Source organism: Gossypium raimondii, chromosome 7 (genome assembly GCF_025698545.1).
Source record: "Gossypium raimondii isolate GPD5lz chromosome 7, ASM2569854v1, whole genome shotgun sequence".
Taxonomy (NCBI): Eukaryota; Viridiplantae; Streptophyta; class Magnoliopsida; order Malvales; family Malvaceae; genus Gossypium; species Gossypium raimondii.
In genome coordinates this window covers 34178872-34199111 of record NC_068571.1, presented here as the reverse complement: position 1 = coordinate 34199111, position 20240 = coordinate 34178872, and the positions used below count along the sequence as shown (strand labels likewise).

The 20240-nt window shown below is 33.1% G+C and overlaps 2 protein-coding genes across 5 annotated transcripts; one reads left to right on the top strand and one right to left on the bottom strand.

Moving 5' to 3' along the window:
* Positions 1 to 2308, top strand: LOC105794585 (two-component response regulator ARR2). Its single transcript, XM_012623835.2, has 6 exons — positions 1 to 405; positions 561 to 713; positions 791 to 1195; positions 1271 to 1356; positions 1438 to 1901; positions 2015 to 2308. The coding sequence occupies exons 1-6, from the start codon at positions 228 to 230 to the stop codon at positions 2034 to 2036; spliced, it is 1308 nt and encodes a 435-aa protein (XP_012479289.1). The 5' UTR covers positions 1 to 227; the 3' UTR covers positions 2037 to 2308.
* Positions 2309 to 11660: 9352 nt separating this feature from the next.
* LOC105794593 (probable galacturonosyltransferase-like 7) lies at positions 11661 to 15149 on the bottom strand. 4 transcript variants are annotated; one of them, XR_008197830.1, is made up of 3 exons: positions 13507 to 15148; positions 12619 to 12703; positions 12119 to 12491 (listed from the first exon to the last, which is right to left on the bottom strand). XR_008197830.1 is itself a non-coding variant. In XM_012623845.2 (2 exons), the coding sequence occupies exon 1, from the start codon at positions 14632 to 14634 to the stop codon at positions 13531 to 13533; it is 1104 nt and encodes a 367-aa protein (XP_012479299.1). In that variant the 5' UTR covers positions 14635 to 15148; the 3' UTR covers positions 11661 to 12075; positions 13507 to 13530. The 4 variants fall into 4 exon arrangements, 3 of the variants coding, with proteins under 3 accessions (XP_012479299.1, XP_012479315.1, XP_012479326.1); XM_012623845.2 differs by lacking the exons at positions 12119 to 12491; positions 12619 to 12703 and adding an exon at positions 11661 to 12075; XM_012623861.2 differs by lacking the exon at positions 12619 to 12703.
* Positions 15150 to 20240: the final 5091 nt, after the last annotated feature.

Sequence of the window (20240 nt, the reverse complement as noted above, 5' to 3'; positions counted from 1 at the left end):
CCCCCCCCCTGTTTAACGAACCAAATCAAACAAACCCTAGACAGTCGCTCCTCTTATTTTACTCATCTCTAGTTCAAGAAAAAATCAAACAATATATCCAACAACTTTCCGCAGAAAAAACCCCTAGTCACTCGCTAATCATCTTTATCATCTCACTTCTAGGAATCAGTAAACAAAAAACCCAACTACCTCATATCAAATGGAGACTATTTAAATACCCTTTTCAAATGACGTATGTTGTGGGAATAAAAGTTATTGCTACTACTTACACTGTCTGCTTCTTTAATGCAATGGATGGTGGCTTTGATGGTGACTTTCCGGCTGGTTTGAAGGTTCTCGTTGTTGATGAAAACAGGACTTGTCTCCTTGTTTTGGAAACAATGCTTCGAAAGCTTTCTTATGAAGGTATTTTTAAGCATGTATCTTGTTCATTGTGACTTCAATAATGCGTTTTTGTTTAGGGTTTCTTGTTTCATAGTTTTGGTTTCTGAATTCAAAAATGTTTGGTTGAAATTTGATTACTGTCAAGATATGTTTCTAATTTTAATGGGTGAATTCAGTTACCACATGTCAGCTGGCAAGACACGCCCTTGCTTTGCTTCGAGAAGACAAGAACAGATTTGATATTGTGCTATGTGATTTACATATGCCTGAAATGGATGGACTGAAGCTTCTTGAGATCATTGGATTAGAGATGGACTTGCCAGTTGTTAGTAAGTAAAATAAATAAACATGTTAACAGTTTCCTTCTTATCATCAACCTATATTAATTCATGTTTATGTTGCACAGTGATGTCTTCGGATGATGGAAAAGGAGTTATTATGAAAGGTATAATCCATGGAGCTTGTGATTATTTGGTGAAACCAGTTCAAATGGAAGCGGTTCGACTCATTTGGCAGCATGTTGTTCGCAAGAGACAACGTGCCTTGGGAGATTTTCAGCAGCTGCGTGGGAACATTCATGCTACCGGCAGGACATTGCTATTAAAACAAGCTAAGAATGCTGTTGATCAAATGCCTGCCAGAGAGAGAAGAATCTTGAAGCGAGCAAGAGAAAATGATGATGAAGATGAAGATGATGAAGATGACGAGGGGGAATTATCCGAGGAAGTCACCACTGCAAAGAAGCCAAGGGTGATTTGGACACAAGAGCTCCATGACATATTTGTTATTGCTGTAAATCAACTACGTCAACGTATGAACAATTCTCTATTGCTATATCTTTACCATTCATTAATGGAAATTAATATGCTTATCACTTGTCTTCCAGAGGCTGTTCCTAAGAAAATTTTGGAGCGTATGCAAGCTATGAATGTTACTGGTCTTTCAAGAGCAAATATTGCCAGTCATCTTCAGGTAAACATATCCTATATATATACAGTATTCAAGAATCATAGCATCATTTGATCAATAAATGAAGTTACCTACAAATTGCAGAAATATCGTTTGCATCTTCGAAAGGGAGGTGGTCAACCCTTGGCTGATAACAGAGATGTAAATCTAAATCCCTCCATTGGCCAAGCTTCTTCATTTAACCAGTTCAACCTCCAATTTCAACAACCCACAGCCACAGGCAGTTCCTGCAATCAACTTCCGATGCAAAATCTCATGATCACCCCACAACCATGTACCATCAATGACTCAGTCGTTCCAGATTCAACTCAATGTTTCCCAACTGAGTTGTCTACCAATGATCTCTCTCAACCAAACTTGTTATTCCAAAATGATGTTCCCACCTCAAATGTAGAACATTTGTACAGAAACGTAGGGGTTAATGTTTCTGAGCTTTCAAACCCGATTTCATCTGTGGATGATTCATCTGTCAATCAATTGATTTATGAGCCATCGGTTTTGGTTAGACAATATGATCAAGGGGACTTCTTTCATGGAGGATTTCCAAGGTCAGATTCTTACGTTTCAGTACATTCTAACTTAATTTTTTTTATGATTATGAAGAACACAAACAAATAGTTAATATACCGATTATTGTTATATTGTTTTTATGAAACAACAGGTTAGAGACATTGAGTATCTAATCTCTGAGGAGGCATCCATGAAAAGGATTTCATTCTTCCTACGACAAATGTTGGTCCTTTATGATCTCTGCAGTTCTCTCTTGTTTCAGGCGGACAGAATAGATTCCCAGTTTTCTTAACATTTGATTTTTCCTTTTAACTTTAGAAGATGCTACTAGCTTTCATTAATCAAAAACCAAATAAGCTCTTTTCTAAAGAGTTGTAGGTTAACAACGTTTTATCAAAATTTGAAAGCTCTTATGTTCATTTAATAATAGTGTTTATGATTTTGATGCCTGATGTGCATTGATACCATTATTGATTTGAACTGGAGTATATAATAAAAGTGCTATGTATGAAAGTGAATGGTTAGAATTAGTAAAATTATATAAATATTTATATAATTCATTAAAATGGTTTCATTACGTTGATGTGCCATTGATGAATGATAACATTTAAAATAATAACAATAAATATATAGTAGCGAAATAAATTTATTTAAACATAATCATATAATCATAACAGTTATAAATAAATATTAATAATTCTCGAATTTAGAGTTTTGGGTTTGAGGTCTAGAATCTTGAATTTAGGGTTTTAGCATTTATTTATAATTGTTATGTTATTTAATTATATTTAAATAAAGTTATTAATATTTATTTATAAGTCATCTACTATTTTATTTTATTTAATGATGACTTGTTATGTTATTATTCACTCATGGTGTATGGGACTTGTGCAATCGAGAGTGTATCAAATATTTTCCCACCAAATTATATGGATAGAATTTAGGTCGTTCTATTTTGGTCACACAATTATTTTTTTTTTTCATTTTAGCCACTCACTTTTTCAAAATTAAATATTTTAGTCACTCTCCATTAATTCCCTAATAGAAGTCTATCACGATTTTTCTAATGTTTACACATTCTATCAATTTGATTTTAAATTTTAAAAATAACAAATTTAGCCCTCAATATTTACAAGATTTTTCATTTTAGTCCTAATTATAAAATTATAAAAAATATTTAAAAATATTAAAATTTTAAAATGTAAATATAAAGATGCTTTTAAATTTTTGTAACCAAAATGACTTTCAATAGTATCTTCCACTCTATTCTTTCTTTCATTCAATTGACAAAATTGGAAATATTAAAGACATGAGAACTCTAGAGTCTGAAACTAGTACTATCTTTGTAGTAAAGAGTAAGGTTATCAAAGTTTGTGTTGTGAACCCAGACATTATTCTAGATTTATAATTTTGTTAAATTTAAGCTTATTTATGGGTTTCAATTAGGCATTTGAGATGAACAATGTAGCAAACAAAAAGAGGAGACTAAATCAAAAGAGATTGAATTAAAACCGCTTTATTTTATGGGTTTTTCACATTTTGGTTGATGAGAAAAGTAAATATAAATTATAAAAATTAGAACTAAAATGACAAATTTTATAAATATTGACGGCTAAATTTGTTGAACTTTTTAGATTTAGAATCAAATTAATAGAATGTGCAAATATTTGAGTATTAAATTTGTTATTAGGCCAATAAAACAAAGCTCATGTTAGACTTCCGCTTAGCTAAATAGAAAGTGATTAAAATATTTAATTTCAAAAAGTATGTGACTAAATCAAAAAATTAATAGTTAAAGGACCAAAATAGAACTAATTAAATAATTGAGTCATAATTCTCACAACACCTGTAAAATATCCAAATTTTTAATTTGTTGTTTTGATATTATTGAGTAAAGAGGTTTATAGTTTGGGTGACTTTTATATATAGTATTAATATCATACATAATTTTTAAGGTCACCACGCTTAAAATATAAGCCTCAAATTTTACTAAGCTCATCCAAAATATGACCTACCTTTATTTTTTTTTCAGAATATAATTATTTATATTGTTTATTTCATGAAATTTTAAATATAAAAATTGAACATATCTTTTAATATTTAGGGTCTGCTTTGTTTGGCAAGAAAATGTTTTCCGTAAAATGATTTCGAAAATGTTTTACTTTTCTAGAATGATTTATTGGAAAATATTTTCTCTGTTTGTGATTTCTTGAAAATATTTTCCGAAAAGTTGTTTTACATATATTTTACATATATTAATATATATTTATTAATATATATTAATAAATTATTTTGACATATGTTGTAATGATTTAATTATAATAATACTCAATTATTAAGCTACAATATTAATCGTTATAAATTGAAAAAATTAATATCAAATAAATTATTTGTAATTGTGTTAAAAACAAGTATTGAATAATTATAAATTGCTTCAAACCGAATGAGTACTAGAAATAATAATATTATCCAAATACATAATTAATGGTACACCACATAGTAATAACATTGTCCAAGTGAATAATATTACATCATATATATCCAAATACATAATTAATGGTACACCACATAGTAAGAACATTGTCCAAGTGCATAATATTACACCACATAAATGTATCAATATCTTCAACCCTGAGAAAATTTTTGAAGCCAAATTTTTTTATGCTTCTTATTTTTAACTAAAAAAAGTTTGGCCTCTGATTCATGATTCCCTAGATAATCAAGCACAGAACACAAGAAGTCTTCATCAAATCCTTCTTCCTCCATCGACATCACTTGTTCGTAAAGCTGTGATGTATTATCGGTAGTAAATTTTTCCAAAGCATTAGCAATTTTGCCAAGTTGTTCACCCACAAAGTTAATTTGTTCATCAACGAGACTTTCTTGACCACTTTTTCTTTTACGTTTGGATGTGCCAGATGAAGATACATTTGTTCTTACCTCTTCAGCCTCTTCATTGTTGCAGTCTACAGGCATTGAATCTTCATTACCGTCATCCAAATCTATGTCAGCAAATGTTCTGGCAAAACTCCCTGTTGCCATATCTTTGCCAACAACCACGACCATTTCATCATAATGATCAATGCTTTTATTCAAAATGGTTCATACTTCTTGTGTGCTGTTGGATATTATACACAATCGAATAACAAGTAAAAACAATTGAAATATACTTAACATATATATACATATATTACCATCATCTTGCATCATATGTCGCTCTATCACATGTGATCATTTTCATGTTATCATCCCATCCAAAACCACTTTCACTTCAATTTTGCATATAATCGCCACCGGTTTTTATCGTCCTCAAATGATTTTCCACATGCTTCAGATCGCATTGGACTTGGAATCTTTCGAAATGGCGTCAACAACTCGATTAATAGAAACCGCTCTGAAAGTATTAGAAGGTTTATTTCCTTTTCGAGCTCGCTTCTGCTAGAATTTCAAGGAAAACATGTTCCATCGGTTTAGTCCACGAATTGCTTGGAGGTCCCTTCTTTGTTGCCCTTACCCATTCTACAAAATAAATTCAACCATTTCAATATCCAACAAGCTTAAAACATAATAATAAATTCAATATCCAACAAGCTTAAAACATAATCAATATCTAACAAATTCAAGACATATATCAAAATCCAACAAACTAAAATTTCAATATCATTATCCAACCAACATTTACAAAACAACATTCAAAAATTTTAAATACTAAAACATACATAACATAGAAACAACAACCCTAAGCCCTAAACCTAAATATTTCTAGCCATATAATCAGTCCATATAGTTTGTGCAATTTCATCTCTCTTAGCAGACCATTCTCTTGCTTCTTGTCTTTCTTCTCGCTCCATGAGAGTTGGTATTATCAAATCAGACTCAAACGCCTCGTATAATCCTTGATTAAGTAAATCACTAGGATCAACTCCCATTATATGATTATGAATGATACAACAAGCCAACACTATATCTACTTGAGTTTGAAAATTCCAAAATGGTTCAAGATCTAATACACGAAACCGCTTTCTTCAAAATCCCAAAAACACGCTCAACAATGATTCGTAATGATGAATGACGAAGATTAAATAGTTCCTTTGCTTTTTCAGCCCTTCAAAGACCAAACTCTTTTAAATGATATCGGACACCACGATATGGGGTAATACATCCATTTCGGATGGCATATCCAAAGATCAAGAAGATAATATTTACCTACAATTTTACAATACATAATTAATACTAATAAATTATGAGCTTATTAGAACTATTTCCTATTTTATGATAAATATTACCTTCCGGAATTCTTAATCCTCCTGGACGTGAAAGTGAATCACTTAAAATACGAGAATCATGTGCACTACCTTCCCAACCAGCTAGAACATAGGAAAATTTCAAATCAAATGTAATGGCAGCCAATACATTTTGTGTCGTCCCCCCTTTACGGCTACGAAATCTTCCTTGCATGCTAAGTGGAACGGATGCACGAATATGAGTTCCATCTAATGCTCCAATGCAATCTTTAAAATAAGGATAAAACCTTGGATTGTTTCTAATTTCACTAGGAGTTGACTCATCAGGTAATCTAATAACTAGTCTATACAATTTCAAAATAGCTCTCAATACAACCCTAAAGTAACGGTGAACTGTCTCAGTTGATCTATAATATCTAGATCCAATCACTCGAAACCTTACATTATGACCAATTATATGTAAAAATATAACTACTTGCTCCCTAATGTTGACAGCTTTAGATGGTTGTAACAAATTATTCACACTCAGAATATCACATAAATTAAAAAAGGCGATCGGTCTCATCCTTATCACATCAATACAATGCTGGTCACCACTATATAAAATACTATTAATATAATTTTCTCTTTCATTATCTCGATTCACACGAGGGCTAGAAGCAATTTCCTTCCTAGTTTTTAATTTTTTAATCCAAAGAGCCCCAAAAGCTAAGACTGAAGCCACGACCCCGACAATTGCATTCCTTTCTTTATTACAATCCATCTACACAAAATAAAAGTTACCAAAATTTTCATAAGATCACATATTAAAAGTTACCATGACTAAAGTGCATACATACATATCAAGCTAATTATAATTGCATTAATAATTTATTGAGAAATTAAACTACTTTCTTTGTACCAATACTTCAATAAATATTAATATATTTATAATTGGAAGAAAAAGAATCACATTATAAGTTATAATTGGAAGAAAAAGAATAATCGGATATTAATGTTCTAAAAAACTAAAGGAATCACATTATAAGTTATAATTTTAATATCAAAATTTATAGAGACCAATTTAAAATCTAGATTATAGAGACCAATTTGATATCTAGATTCTAGTTTGAGGATGTACTAATCGATTTTTGTAAAAGATTTTGATATCGATTACTTGTAAATAAAGAAAACGAATAAATTCACAAAAAAAGATAAAGAAAAACGAATAATCCATATTTCATTATGTTGTATCTTAATTAAATTATTATCCATAAAAAGATAAAAGAAAACCGAATAATCCATAAAATGAAAGCTTAATAAAAAGATAAACACGTAATTATGTTCCAAAAGATTTAGAATTTTTCTTTCTTGAGTTTATTTGTTATTTAAATTTGTTACTTATTAATTTTTTAAAGTTGCTCGTTAACCTTACTTAAAATTAAATTTTAATATTTAAATTTTAAATTTGGTTAATAAAAAATTTTAAAGTTGGTAAAAAAAATTTTAGTATTGTTCGTGCATTAGTCGGGTGAAATGTTTTAGTCAATGTACACTATACTAATCAAAATTAAAATCGTGTAAGAAAAATCTTAGTTATTCTAATTTATTATTCAAACGGCATCCACCAAGAAATGCAACCAAAACCAATGTACAACCTACTACATTAAAATGTAAATTGTGCCATTTGCTTAACCCACAATATTTCCACAACCATATCATGAAGTAGTTTTACACTCAAAGTGTGTGCACAACTATTTGAAACCATCCACATGCTATGAATTTGTTCTTGTTAGCTCTACCCCATTCTCTTTTAGCATCATTGGAATAATATCTCATAATTGGGATAATATCAACAATGCAAAGACCGCCATATATGAAACTGAAACCTTCATAAATGAAATGAAATATTGAACTGAAATTGCATTATGCTCAATTATGACTATTTTCTATATAACAACAGTTTAAAAGCTATGCCTCCGAATGAGGCTCTACGGCACAAATGCAAGTTTCATTTACCACTTTTCTTTCACTTCTCACAACTAGTCAAAGATCCTCACCTTGGCCTCTTTGGGAGGAAGGCTTGATAGAGAAAAATGACTGCAGAAGGTAAGATGATACTTAAAACAGATACTTAAAACATGAACCACAAATTCCTATATATGTAATCGTGAAACAAATATTCAACTGCTCGGAGAACAAAGGTAATAGATACTTAAAAACATGAACCACAAACCACGCTACGTAATGCTAGACTTAAAGCATAATAAGAAGTTTCTACTTTAGTCTTTTGGGTACTAAAATGGAGAAAAAATACTAAACATTCCAAAAAAAGAAAAGGAAACTATGATAAGCTAAATCGCTAATGCATAAAATATAATCACTTAAACCAAAAATAGAAAGAAAACGAAGAAGCTAATTTCTTGTTCTTCAACATCAAATGTTGTAATTCTTTGAACATATTACTATCGATGCATATACATATATACAAATCGAAAGTACGACTAACATAACATGGATACGATGAAGCATTGCACGAAATAGAACGTGCAAAACAGAATAATAAAACAAAATCAAGTAGAAATCATTTTCTCAATGAGTTAGTAAACGAGATAGTGACAAACAAACAGAAAAACAGAATTCGATCAAAACCGAAAATCAAAAGAAAATAAAAACAACACATTGATCAAAAAGCAATAAACAAGCTTCGATCACTAAAAATACACTTAAAATCAAACAAAAAAAGCACGCATGATCGGTGAGAGCAGAGGTGATATTTAAGCATAAGCGAATGTGATATTAGGAACTAGTAATCATAAAAGACCAAATTCAGCTATGTATGTTCCTCTTTGGGCACACTAATATCTACCAAAACTTCGCTTAACTCTTATTTGAATTAAAGGTCAAATTCTTTCAAGCAGAGGCTAAATCCATCGACAAAGGCAAAAATCTACTTATTGTCATTTTTCAAATGCAAAACATGACCAAATTACCTTCAATGTATTTTCCTCGCCAACACAAACATATAACTACACATGCACTCCCTAGTATTATCTACATATTATATTTGATGCTTTTCAAGCACCAATCCTTCAAAGGAAAGAAGTAAACTAGATATCCATGGTATGTCCATTTATATATATGTATAAGAATGAGAATCCAAAATAAGCTTTGCTCGCTTAACGTTCTACTCAATGTTGCAAGTCGTATTGTATTTAAGCATGTAAAATTTAGTCCTTAACAGAGATTCATATTCTATGACCTCCATAAATCTGTAAGAGCTAAAAGAAGCAAAGTAACCAATTCGAGCCTAATAAATAGCACTTTAAATAAATATAGGCTTATATTTACTATTAGTCCAATTTCAAAGCTAGTTTTTCAAATGCAACTAATACTGATAAGAGTCAGAATGGAGAATGTAACATTTTAAAGTAATCGTAAAGAGAACGTTCCCAATATATCATCAAATTTGTATAATTAAAATTGGATGAGATAAATTATGGATCTAAGAAAGATCGAAGGCGAAATTGATATTTTAGGGTTTCAAATTGAGAGAAAATGACTTACAAGTTAGGTGCAGATCGATAAGATAATGAATCAGAAGACGAGATTGTTCACAAAGAGAACACCAACGACAACACCGCCACGCCAAGAGAAATCCACCAAAGAAATTTAGAGATAGAGCGAGCGAAGAGAACCCAAGCAAGTCTGTGAAGAAAGTCCGCCCAAGATAAGCCAAACACCACGCCCAAACTAGCGTAAAACCCAAGCAAGGTCTTAGACAAAAACAAGCGAAAATCCCCAAATCAATTCATAAAAAGAAGAAGAAATCAAGGGGGAAAAGGAGCCCGAAACCAAATCAAGGGAGAACGAAAGGGAGAACAAAAGGGAGAAGGGAGAACGAACCTGAGAACAAAACCAGATCGGTGTAGAGAGGAGAAGGGAGAACGAGAGTGAAGAGAAGGGAGAACGAACGCTGGAAAAATCAGAAAATATCTTACTGATTCCAAATCGGTAAGACGTTTTACATAAATTAGGGCCTTTTTTACCCGTGTTTGTAAAACATTTTCCCTTAGGAATTCATTTTACACCAACCAAACACTGGAAAAGGTGGAAAATATTTTCCGGAAAATATTTTCCACCAAACAAACGGACCCTTAGTATATTTGATTTTCATATGGTACTAAATATGTTGGACCAGCTTAAACTTTTGGAGCTGAAATTCAGCCGATATTTTAAATGGGTCTATTTTGAGCCCGATATTTTTGCCCTAAGATTTTTTAAATTTCGGATGAGGATGATGATTGAGTAATTAAGTTTCAGAAACATCAGCAGAGAGATGAGAGTCCATTCAGTTGCTTTTGCGACCGTACTGTATTCGTCAATTCCATCTTACAGTTTGAAATCATTGGGTGAGGAGACTGTAGTAGGGTTTTGCGGAATTATAGTTGGCAAAAACGCATGTTTGGGTTTAGGTTTGGGTTTGGGACCATCCAATGTGTCGGTTTACATTGAATGTAATTTGGTTTTAGATTTGTTCATTCTAAAACCATAACTACACCCTGCTTTTCAAAATTAATGGTTCAACATAGTTTTCAGACAGCCTGCTGGGTAAACCAAAGTAGTCAGGTCATCTCTGTTGTAACATGGCAAGGAATGAGCTCACTTAATTAGCAAATCATAATACTTACCTCTGCTGTCTATATTTATTACACGAAAATGTTGATCAATGTCTAGATTCTTTATAATAAGTCCAAAGGAATTAAGTTTTGAGAAAGAATACGACATTGTAACAGCTAGATAAGCTAAACAATGGTTGCTTTAGGGAGAAAAAGGAACATTTTGAACCTACTACTACTACTGACACGCAGATGCAGGCAAACCCATGCTTCTAAAAGCTAAAACCAAAATAGAAAAGCCAATGTGTTTTGTCGGTGCCGCTATTAGAAGTCATCTCTGGGGAATACGTGGATGAAATTGCCATCAAAACTGCAGCAAGTTGGCGAGACCCCGTTCTTGGGGGTCGGTTTGTTGTTTCGTGGTTATGGACCCAAACAAGGACATTTTCACCTTGGGTTTGGGGTGCTGTTGGATTCCGAAACGAAACCAAGTTACGATTTCTGGTAAAATGGATTCCAATTCTTAATGTGGTTGTTACATAAGAAAGAAATGGGCAAATTCCCAATTGCCCCCACCAGCTCCATCCACATGAATAACCTACTCCCAAGAACAATGGCAGAAAAGGCAAAGTTGGTCCCAATTCACGTTTTTTAAACACGCATCAAATCAGATACTTGCATTAGCTTTTCTACCTATAAACATTAATTTAATCGATGCGTATAGAAATTGTTAGCTTGATCCTATCGTCCAGGGTTTTCTACTTCTACTCCCCACCAATGATTTATAAACAAGTGATAAGAATAATTGAGATCCAAACCTTTCACTGTCACATCCTTCTTTTTTTATGATTTCACCACCAAAAGCCATCTACACCCTGCAGCAGTTGTTGCTCTGTCCAGGTCAAGTTTTATACCAATTTCAAAAAAAAAAAAATTGGACTAATCACTACTAACATTTGGATTAAGATTAAATTTGATTTAACTTAAAAAAAATACAAAGTTTAAATCCTAGATAGTGTACAAAAAAATGAATAAATTTGTTTTGGGTTGTTGAGACCAGATAGGAAGGAAAGCGGCGGCATGGCATGGAGGTTGATGTCACATAGCCAGATAGACAGACAGACAGACAGACGCAAAATTAAGATGGAAATCAACATGATGAACCCAAAAGGAGCAAATCATACACTGCTGACTAACCGTATGATGAAGCCTTCATTCTACAAATAACTCAAAACAACTGGCCACATGTAGTGGCAGCGCTAAAGGTATCCATCCCCCATTCCTACTTTGGACATTTCCCACGCTACCATCGCATCTGGGTCCCCTCTTTCTCTGCCACCGTTTTCGTTCGATGCCTTCACTATCTCGAGCTTTCATTTACAAAACCCAGCCCCCATTATTAATCATTACAAATAATTTAAACAACCAAGTATGTTTGTATGTATAAATAACGCATGTACATATATTACTTTATTTGGAATATTAAAAAAGAAAAATAAACAAAAAAAAATTCCACTTTAGCTACACAAAGAAACAGTGTGTGGGAAGTCGCTGAGCTAAACAAGTATTGCACCGATGAAACCAAAAAGAAATTTTACACCCCCATGAAAGATACTTCCAATGCCTAAAATTAGTTGTGGAGATGTCACCGCAAAACACACACCCCTCCCCCCTCTCTATTCGGTCACTTTTGGCATTTGGGTACCAATCAAACCAAGTAGCAATTTAGAACAATCACATGGCCTTACTTATCCCCCCCATCTCCAATGCATTCCACCAGTCCCACCTACAAACAATGTAAAAAAATCTGCTGATTTCATTTCTCAGTTTGGTTCTTTATCCTCTTTTATAAAGCCAACACAGCAAGAGTGATATACTGCAATGACCCCCCCCCCCCTTTTAAAGTGCCATACCTAAAACAGTTCACCACATATTTTAACCAAAATGGCCTACCACTGTCTTAACACCACCTTGATTCTTTGATCCTTTCCATTGTACCTAAGGACAAGGGTATTTTAGGGAAATACAAATGACAGATCAAAGTCCATGTTAGAGATGATTCTTAGGAAGAAGAAGAAACCCAACAAGTAGGCCGACAACAGCCAGGATGCCATTCATCTTAAATATTAATTTATGTACAATTTGGTCCTTTTTCTAATTTTTGTACTTTTCGACATCGATGCCACTATTATTACCACGTGGATTGCCTCCTCCACAGAAAGCAATAGACATTTTTGTTTCGCTTCTGTTTGGACCTAGATAAACCCGAACTGTTAACTCTGAAACAAGCTCTAATTATGAACCCTATCCATCTCCTTCACCAAAAAAAAAAACCCTGAATATTTAGTTCCTCTATAATCTACTCCTTGTACTACTTTACACCAAAAACTGAACATATTAATAAAACGAGTTAATATCGCTGACCTAAAGTTCACATGTTTACCAATACAAGGACCAAATTTTAACGAATTAAAACAGAGGGAGGGATGAAATTTATGATTAAACCCTAAAACTACAGTTAGCCACAACTCCAGTGTCCATGAAACAGTCCGAAAAATTAGTTAATTATGCATAAATATGTAACAAATTCAATATCTCCTCTTTCATTTTCTTTTCTGTTCTTTTTATTTTATTATCAGGAAGCAGGTAGCCAGAAACAATAGAATACAAATGGACTGGGAAATGAGTTAATAAAATAAAAAGTACAGAAAAAAAAAATCACTGTAAATAAGCTGCAAAAGAATAAATGGCAAAAATAGAAGATAACAAAAAAAAAATTAACAGTCCTGGTAGGAATTTACCGGCGACAATCCCTGGCTATGGTTTCAATGTGAGTGTCGGTACAAGTCGTAAGGTGCCCATAATGCGTCGAGTGGGCATGGCCGTCTGGAATCAAGCCTATCCCATGGCTTGCCACTACCGGACCAATGCAAGAGGCTGACGGGACCCGGATGCAAGCCTCGGCAACTTCCCCTCACGTTGTCCCCACCCAACCCATGCTGGTTCCATCTATGCTCGATGGGTGCCACGCGTCCCGCAAAAACCAACAGGAACGGCGGCAACGAACCCAGCTCGTAGATCCGATCGGTTTTTTGGATTTCCATCCACCTTTCGATCCGCTTCGTGTATCCCACCCTCCTCCATTTCACCAGATCTATCACCATCACCCCCGTATTGAAATAGCACGGCTTCCTCCCTTTGAATGTCCCTGAAAACCGTTCGGCCGACCAGAAACCGCTCGTGAAATATTTTGTGAAGTTGGCGTGGCAATATTCCGGTGCGCCGATTGTCCGTGAACCTAGGTTGGTACTCCATAGTTTAGCGATATCGTCAACAACAACTAGATCAGAGTCCAAATAAATCACCCTCCGCACGCACGGCTCTAGCAGATCCGCTAAGTAATTTCTAGCATAATTTAACGGCTGTTCAAGCGCTTGCCTAACGGAAGACGATATCAAGTTCCGTACAATCGCGGGGTCGAAATAGTAAGCCTTGAACTTCAATTGAGGGAACGTGGACCGAACCAGGGTTTCTAAATCAGTATCAGAGACGAGGAAATGGAAGAAAACGTTCTCCGGACACAACGAATGCTGGAGAATGGAGTGAACGGCGGCGATTGAGCCACGGAGGTACTCAACGTCAAGAGTGATGGCCACGTGGACCAAAGAAGGATCGCAAACGCCGGTGATTTTATGGTCGGTGGAGCGACATTTGTCGGCATTGCCAAATTCCGAGGCTTTTCGAAAAGAGAACCGGTCAAGCGGTGAGTACGTTGACGAGGACACCTGATATGAGGGTAACCGGAGGTAGGCGTGGAGATGAGAGGACCTAATGGCTTCAGCTGGTGGAAATGACTGAAATGAAGGAGATAGAACAATCATCAACATTGCCGCTGAAAAGAACCCAGAGAATTGCATAACCCAAAGCATCTTAATACCGTTAATCCCCCTGGAGCCTCTCCTCTTCTTCTTAGATTTGAAATAAAAACGATCCGCTAAGATTACAGAGAGAGAGGACAGGAAGAACGATAAGGCTTCTTTTAGGTCCGCCAGAGTTGGGACAAAAGGAACAATTAGAGAGTAAAGAAGCCAAGTTCAGAATACAACTCCGTATCAAAAATGAATTTGCCGTGGAAAGGAAGCGACCTTTGAAAGAAACATCCGAAAGGAATCTCTGGAAAACGAAGCAACGGTGGCCGCCGGCGAAAAACGCTCTCACTCCCTTCACTTCTCCCCCCCTCTCCGTCCACTCCTCTTTCTCCGAAAGAAGGCGACAAATAGCAGAATAGATATATGAGAGGCAGAGACTAGAGGTAGAAGAGATAGATGGAGGTGAGGTGAGGTGAGGTGAGGTGAGGTGAGAGAGATGAAAAGGTTTTATTTTTCTCTCTTTTTTATTTTATTTTTTTTATTTTTTGTTCTTACTTTGGCGTTTTCCACCATAGAAAACCACGGGAAAACATAATTATAGTTTTCAAGGGTTAAAGGGTAGGTATATTAATATAGTAACTAGAATCAACCCCCTTCCTTTGGGTTTTTATTTTAATTAACCAAATAATATTATATTTTATTAAAATTAAATTTATAAATTTACAGTATTCATGTCCATCTTTACAAATATATTTAAAACCTAATGTATTATTTTTATTATTTTGACACAATATCTAAAATTGTTAATCCTCCCTAACTCATAAATAGAAGGATAATGTATTTTAGTGCACTTAAACCCACATCTTCCTAAATTGACAATGATGTCCATGTCAATCGAACTAAGACTTAATCAACTACTTTGTATTACTTTTTTTTAAAATTTAAACTAAAAATGTTACTAAATTTACATAAAATATTATAAATTCTATAAAAATAAATCAAACTTTTAAAAAATTGGAAAATTTTGGGTGAAACACAAATTTATTTTATTTGTAAACATTAATCATAAGATCAAAATAAAAGATTTAAATTTTCCAAAAGGATTGAAATGCAAATTTACAAAGGCAAACCCCTTAAATTTTGTCCCTATTTAGAGGAGATAAAATAAATAAATTTAAAATATTCTCATATAACTAGTATTATATTTGTTTTGGCTATTATACTAAAAACCCTTAAATTATTACACTTTGTTTAAATAAGTCTTTAAATTATTCTGTAATTAAATAAGCCCCTATTCTATGTCTTTTACCCATAAAGCTTTTGCTTTTAATATTAAAGTAAAATTATTTTAAATTTTAGCCTCTTATCTCAATTTATTGTTGATGTCATAGAAATTCTATACACTTTTTTAATATCAACATAAGATTTAAAAGAATAATAAGAATTTTCAAAAGAGTGATTATGTGTTATGTATATAAGAAATTTCAAGATTTTTAAAATATTATTTTGTCTTATTTTCAAAACCATTATTTTGTTTTTACGTAATCTCATCAACTTCACGTAAGTGCAAAATGTAAATTAATTTAAAAGTTCAAAATATTTTTTCATGGATAAAATTGATAGATTAAGAGTTTACTTAAGTACAAAAATAACAAGATATAATAGTTTAATGCCTTTTGCCTCCACGCATTGTCAATCAAATTGTTGGTTTAATGCCTCTATCGCTTGATGACGGTCCTGATGGACATCGAGGGGTCGTTTCTCTACTGCTGAAACCTATGGCTGCTTGTTTGACACTAGTACAAATTCTCGCAGTTTATGTCTCAAAACCTAGAAGGTTCACGCTCCACAGCGTGTTTGAGTCTTCTTACGTTTACCACACTAATAATGAAGAGCAAAGGCGTAGAGGTATGACGAATAAAAGCTTTTGCACACGTTGTGGCGAGTCCTCAGGAACGGCATTGCATGCGGTGCGAGATTGTCACTTTGCTACGCGGATTTGGAGGGACATCGTGCCGGATGCTACTCAGATTTCTTTCTTTGCAACATCGATTGACAATTGGCTCCTTTGGAGTTTGACGAGGGGGGACATTGTGCTGGTTGAAGGAGAATGGCCAACCCTGGTCCCTATAACCTGTTGACTTTATTTTCAAGCATACGAGCGGCAGTAGATCAGGAGTTGATCTCAACTAGTGTGGCTTGGACGAGAAGCTGCTCTAGTGCTAGGATAAAGGATTGTTTTAAGAGTAGTTAGGTTGCTACGAAGCAATGGCAGTCACCGACGGAAGGGTGGGTTAAGTTGAATATTGATAGCTGACTCATATGTCTCTTACCTCGGACAGGTTGACTGGTTTCTCAATGGAAGTAGGTGAGTCGGATGTTTTTCAAGTTGAGGCGAGGGCCATTGATGAGGGTCTTATGTTTGCTTGGAGCAGAGGTTTTCGCCAGGTCAAGGTTGAAACTGATAATGTTGTCTTCTTAGTGGATTAGACTTTCCTTTGTCTTTGTTTCTTTCTACAAAAAAAAATTGCAATAGGTTGGATGAATATTGGATTTGGATAATGTAGTTAACTTTGTTAATTAAATTTGTAAGGTTTATGATTTTTTTTTATTTAAATGTGTTTTTAAATATTTTTCTTGATTTTTAAAGTTTAATTTTTAAAAAAAATTTAATTTATAAATTCATCCACTCAATTTAATTTTGAAAATCTTGATATAAGATATAGGTAGATAATAACATAGTGATTAAATTTGGAAATAGTAAAATCGGTAGTATTTAAATGATGGTGGCAATGCTTGGAAGAAGGAAATCACTATCAGGCAACCAGCTGTCCTCGTGTTTAAGCTGGGAGCCTGGCTCTGGCGCAGCCATTATTGTGGCTGTTTTCTCTTAAAATAAGCGCTTACTTACGCTTACACTTCTCGTGACCCAACTTGCTTTTACACTAAATACATTTATCTTTTTCCAAATTTACAAACAATCAATCACCATATTATAATTATATTTTTGTTAATCATACACTTCAATTCAACTTTAGAATATAATTTTATTTAATGTATTTTATTTTATTTTTTAATTCGGATTCTATAATAATGTATATTAAATTAAATTTTATCTAAATTAATGCACTTCAATTTGATTTTTAATCTAAACGATAATGGTTTAATATATTAGGTCAAATTTTGTTATTAATCGTATTCAGGGACAATACTAAAGGTGCAAGAAGGGTCTTGCCTCGCCTTCAATAGTGAATTTTCTTTGTAGCCCCTTTAAAAATTATGAAATAATATATTAATGCAATAATAAAATTATATTAAATTGTAAATTTAGATCATGTTTTTCAAATTGGCCAATTTCAACATATACTTTTAAAATTTTGAAATTTTAATTCGATTCAAACAATAATTATTAAATCTATTAATTAAAATAATATGATTTTTCATAGAATATTGTGTAATAATACAAAGTTAAAATGATATTTCATACATGTCGAATAAAATTTTGAAATTAATATAATTTAACTTAAATTCATTTAATGAATATGTTTGGATTAAAATTAAAATTTGAAAATTAAATCTATAAATTACTCATAATACGAAGTGATATTTTTTTTGTTTGGTCTAACACCCTAGCCATATATGCTTCCGAAGGCAGCTGTCCCATTGAGGCACTGACAATGAGGGAGCATTGTCGTAACCATAAAAACAAGGAGCTATTTTAAGCCTAGAATATATCAAAAATAATAATAATTTGCTGATTGTACGGGATTTATAAGTACCATAAAATAGTAAAATTTTAATTTAAATCTTTTATAATTTTAAATTTTTAAATTTTAAATTAATAATAATAAAATTGTATTTTGGTCTCTTAAAATAATAAAAAATTACTTTAATCTTTTAAAAAAATATAGGCTATTAAAATGGTGAGATTATATTTTAACAATTGTAAAAATATACAATTTAATTTCGATACCCAACAATTATATTTTGGCTCCACCAGTTATTGGGAAAGATTTGCCTTTTAATTACAATAGCCGATTATTAGTTATAATAAGTGGTGGAGCCAAAAAAATTTTAGGTGGGATTAAATTGTATATTTTATAATAGTAAAATATAATTTTATTATTTTAATAGTTTATATCTTTATAATTTTTAAAAAATTACAATTTTAAAGAATCAAAATATAAAATTGTCATTTTAATATAAAATTTTATAAATTATAAAAAATCTAACTTCAAATTTTACCATGGATGTTGGTTACAATCAAAGTAAACGTACGGCACTTCATAGGTATTTGTTTATAACCACATTATTTTAATTATTGAATTATATTTTATGGAATTTAAATTTTTTTTATTTGACTAATAATTGCTGCAAGCTACAGCACGCCTTGTCCCCACACTTCGCTCTTTATTTTCTCCCTCGTTTAACATATGAATTTAGAACTATAAAATTGCAAATCAGAGCACACACCCATTAACACCAATGGTTAGAAGCCACGTGGGTATAGGCAATGAAGTGGCAGGAAATGTACCTGGTACGGCGCTGCCAACCCTGGCAATGCTCCTCGGTGACGGTGAGCTTTATTGGCGCCATCCTCAACAGTCTTTGCTTTCTCCGGTACGGTTCAGCTTTTTCTTTTGTAAAAATTTGCTATTAGTCTCTGTATTATGTTTATTTTGTGGATTTACTCCATATACTTTAATTTTGTTAAAATTTAGTCTCTGACCTAAACAACACGGTTAAATTCATTATGTTAAATTATGTCATTACTCTCATTCTATGCGTGAATTGTGGATTTAATCTCTATTCTCTCTAGTCTTTATACTTGTCAAAATTTAAAATTTCAATCCTAATTCAAACAGTAAATGGTGTGGCTTTTCTACGAGTTTCATGTGAAAATTATAAACTAGCATGATGTTACACATTTTATAATATATTATTCATATAAGATTTAAGAAAAAAACAAAATTTAAACTTAATGGATTTGATAATTACATTTTGATTAGGATTGGAATTTTAATATTAAAAAAATAGAGAGGCTAAAATCTACCAAATTAAAATATAAAGATTAAATTTATCAGCACCACCTTAGCACTTCACCCCAAGTCAGAGGCAATTCTAGGAGAGGCAATTCTAGGAGGGCTGGCATGGGCCCTAGCCCCCCTAAAATGAAAATATGCCATTTAGGCCATTTAAATTTTTAAATAATTTTAAATTAATAAAAGTAAAATTATACTTTGGCCCCCTAAAATTATAAAAATTTGATTTAATCCTTTAAAAATTATAAAGATATAGACTATAAAAAATTTAAATTTCATTCGGCCCCTAAAAAATTGTCCTGGCTTCACCCCTGCCCCGAGTCCCTCACCACCTTGCTAAGTGCCTACACCACCTAAGTACTTCGCCCCGAGTCAAGTCCTTCACCACCTCACTAAGTGCCAACACCACTTGGGCACTTCGCCCTTAGCCCCTCACCTCCTTACGAAGTGCCATGCCTCACCACTTCGCGGGATCATTTCGCTCGACCATGAATTCACCTTGCGACGATCATTTTGCCACTTCATAGAATACGCCTCACCATCTTGCCACCTCGCGAGAGGTGATTACCTAGCCTTATCACCTCACAATGTCACAAACTGCCTGTCGTTAACACCATGCAAGGC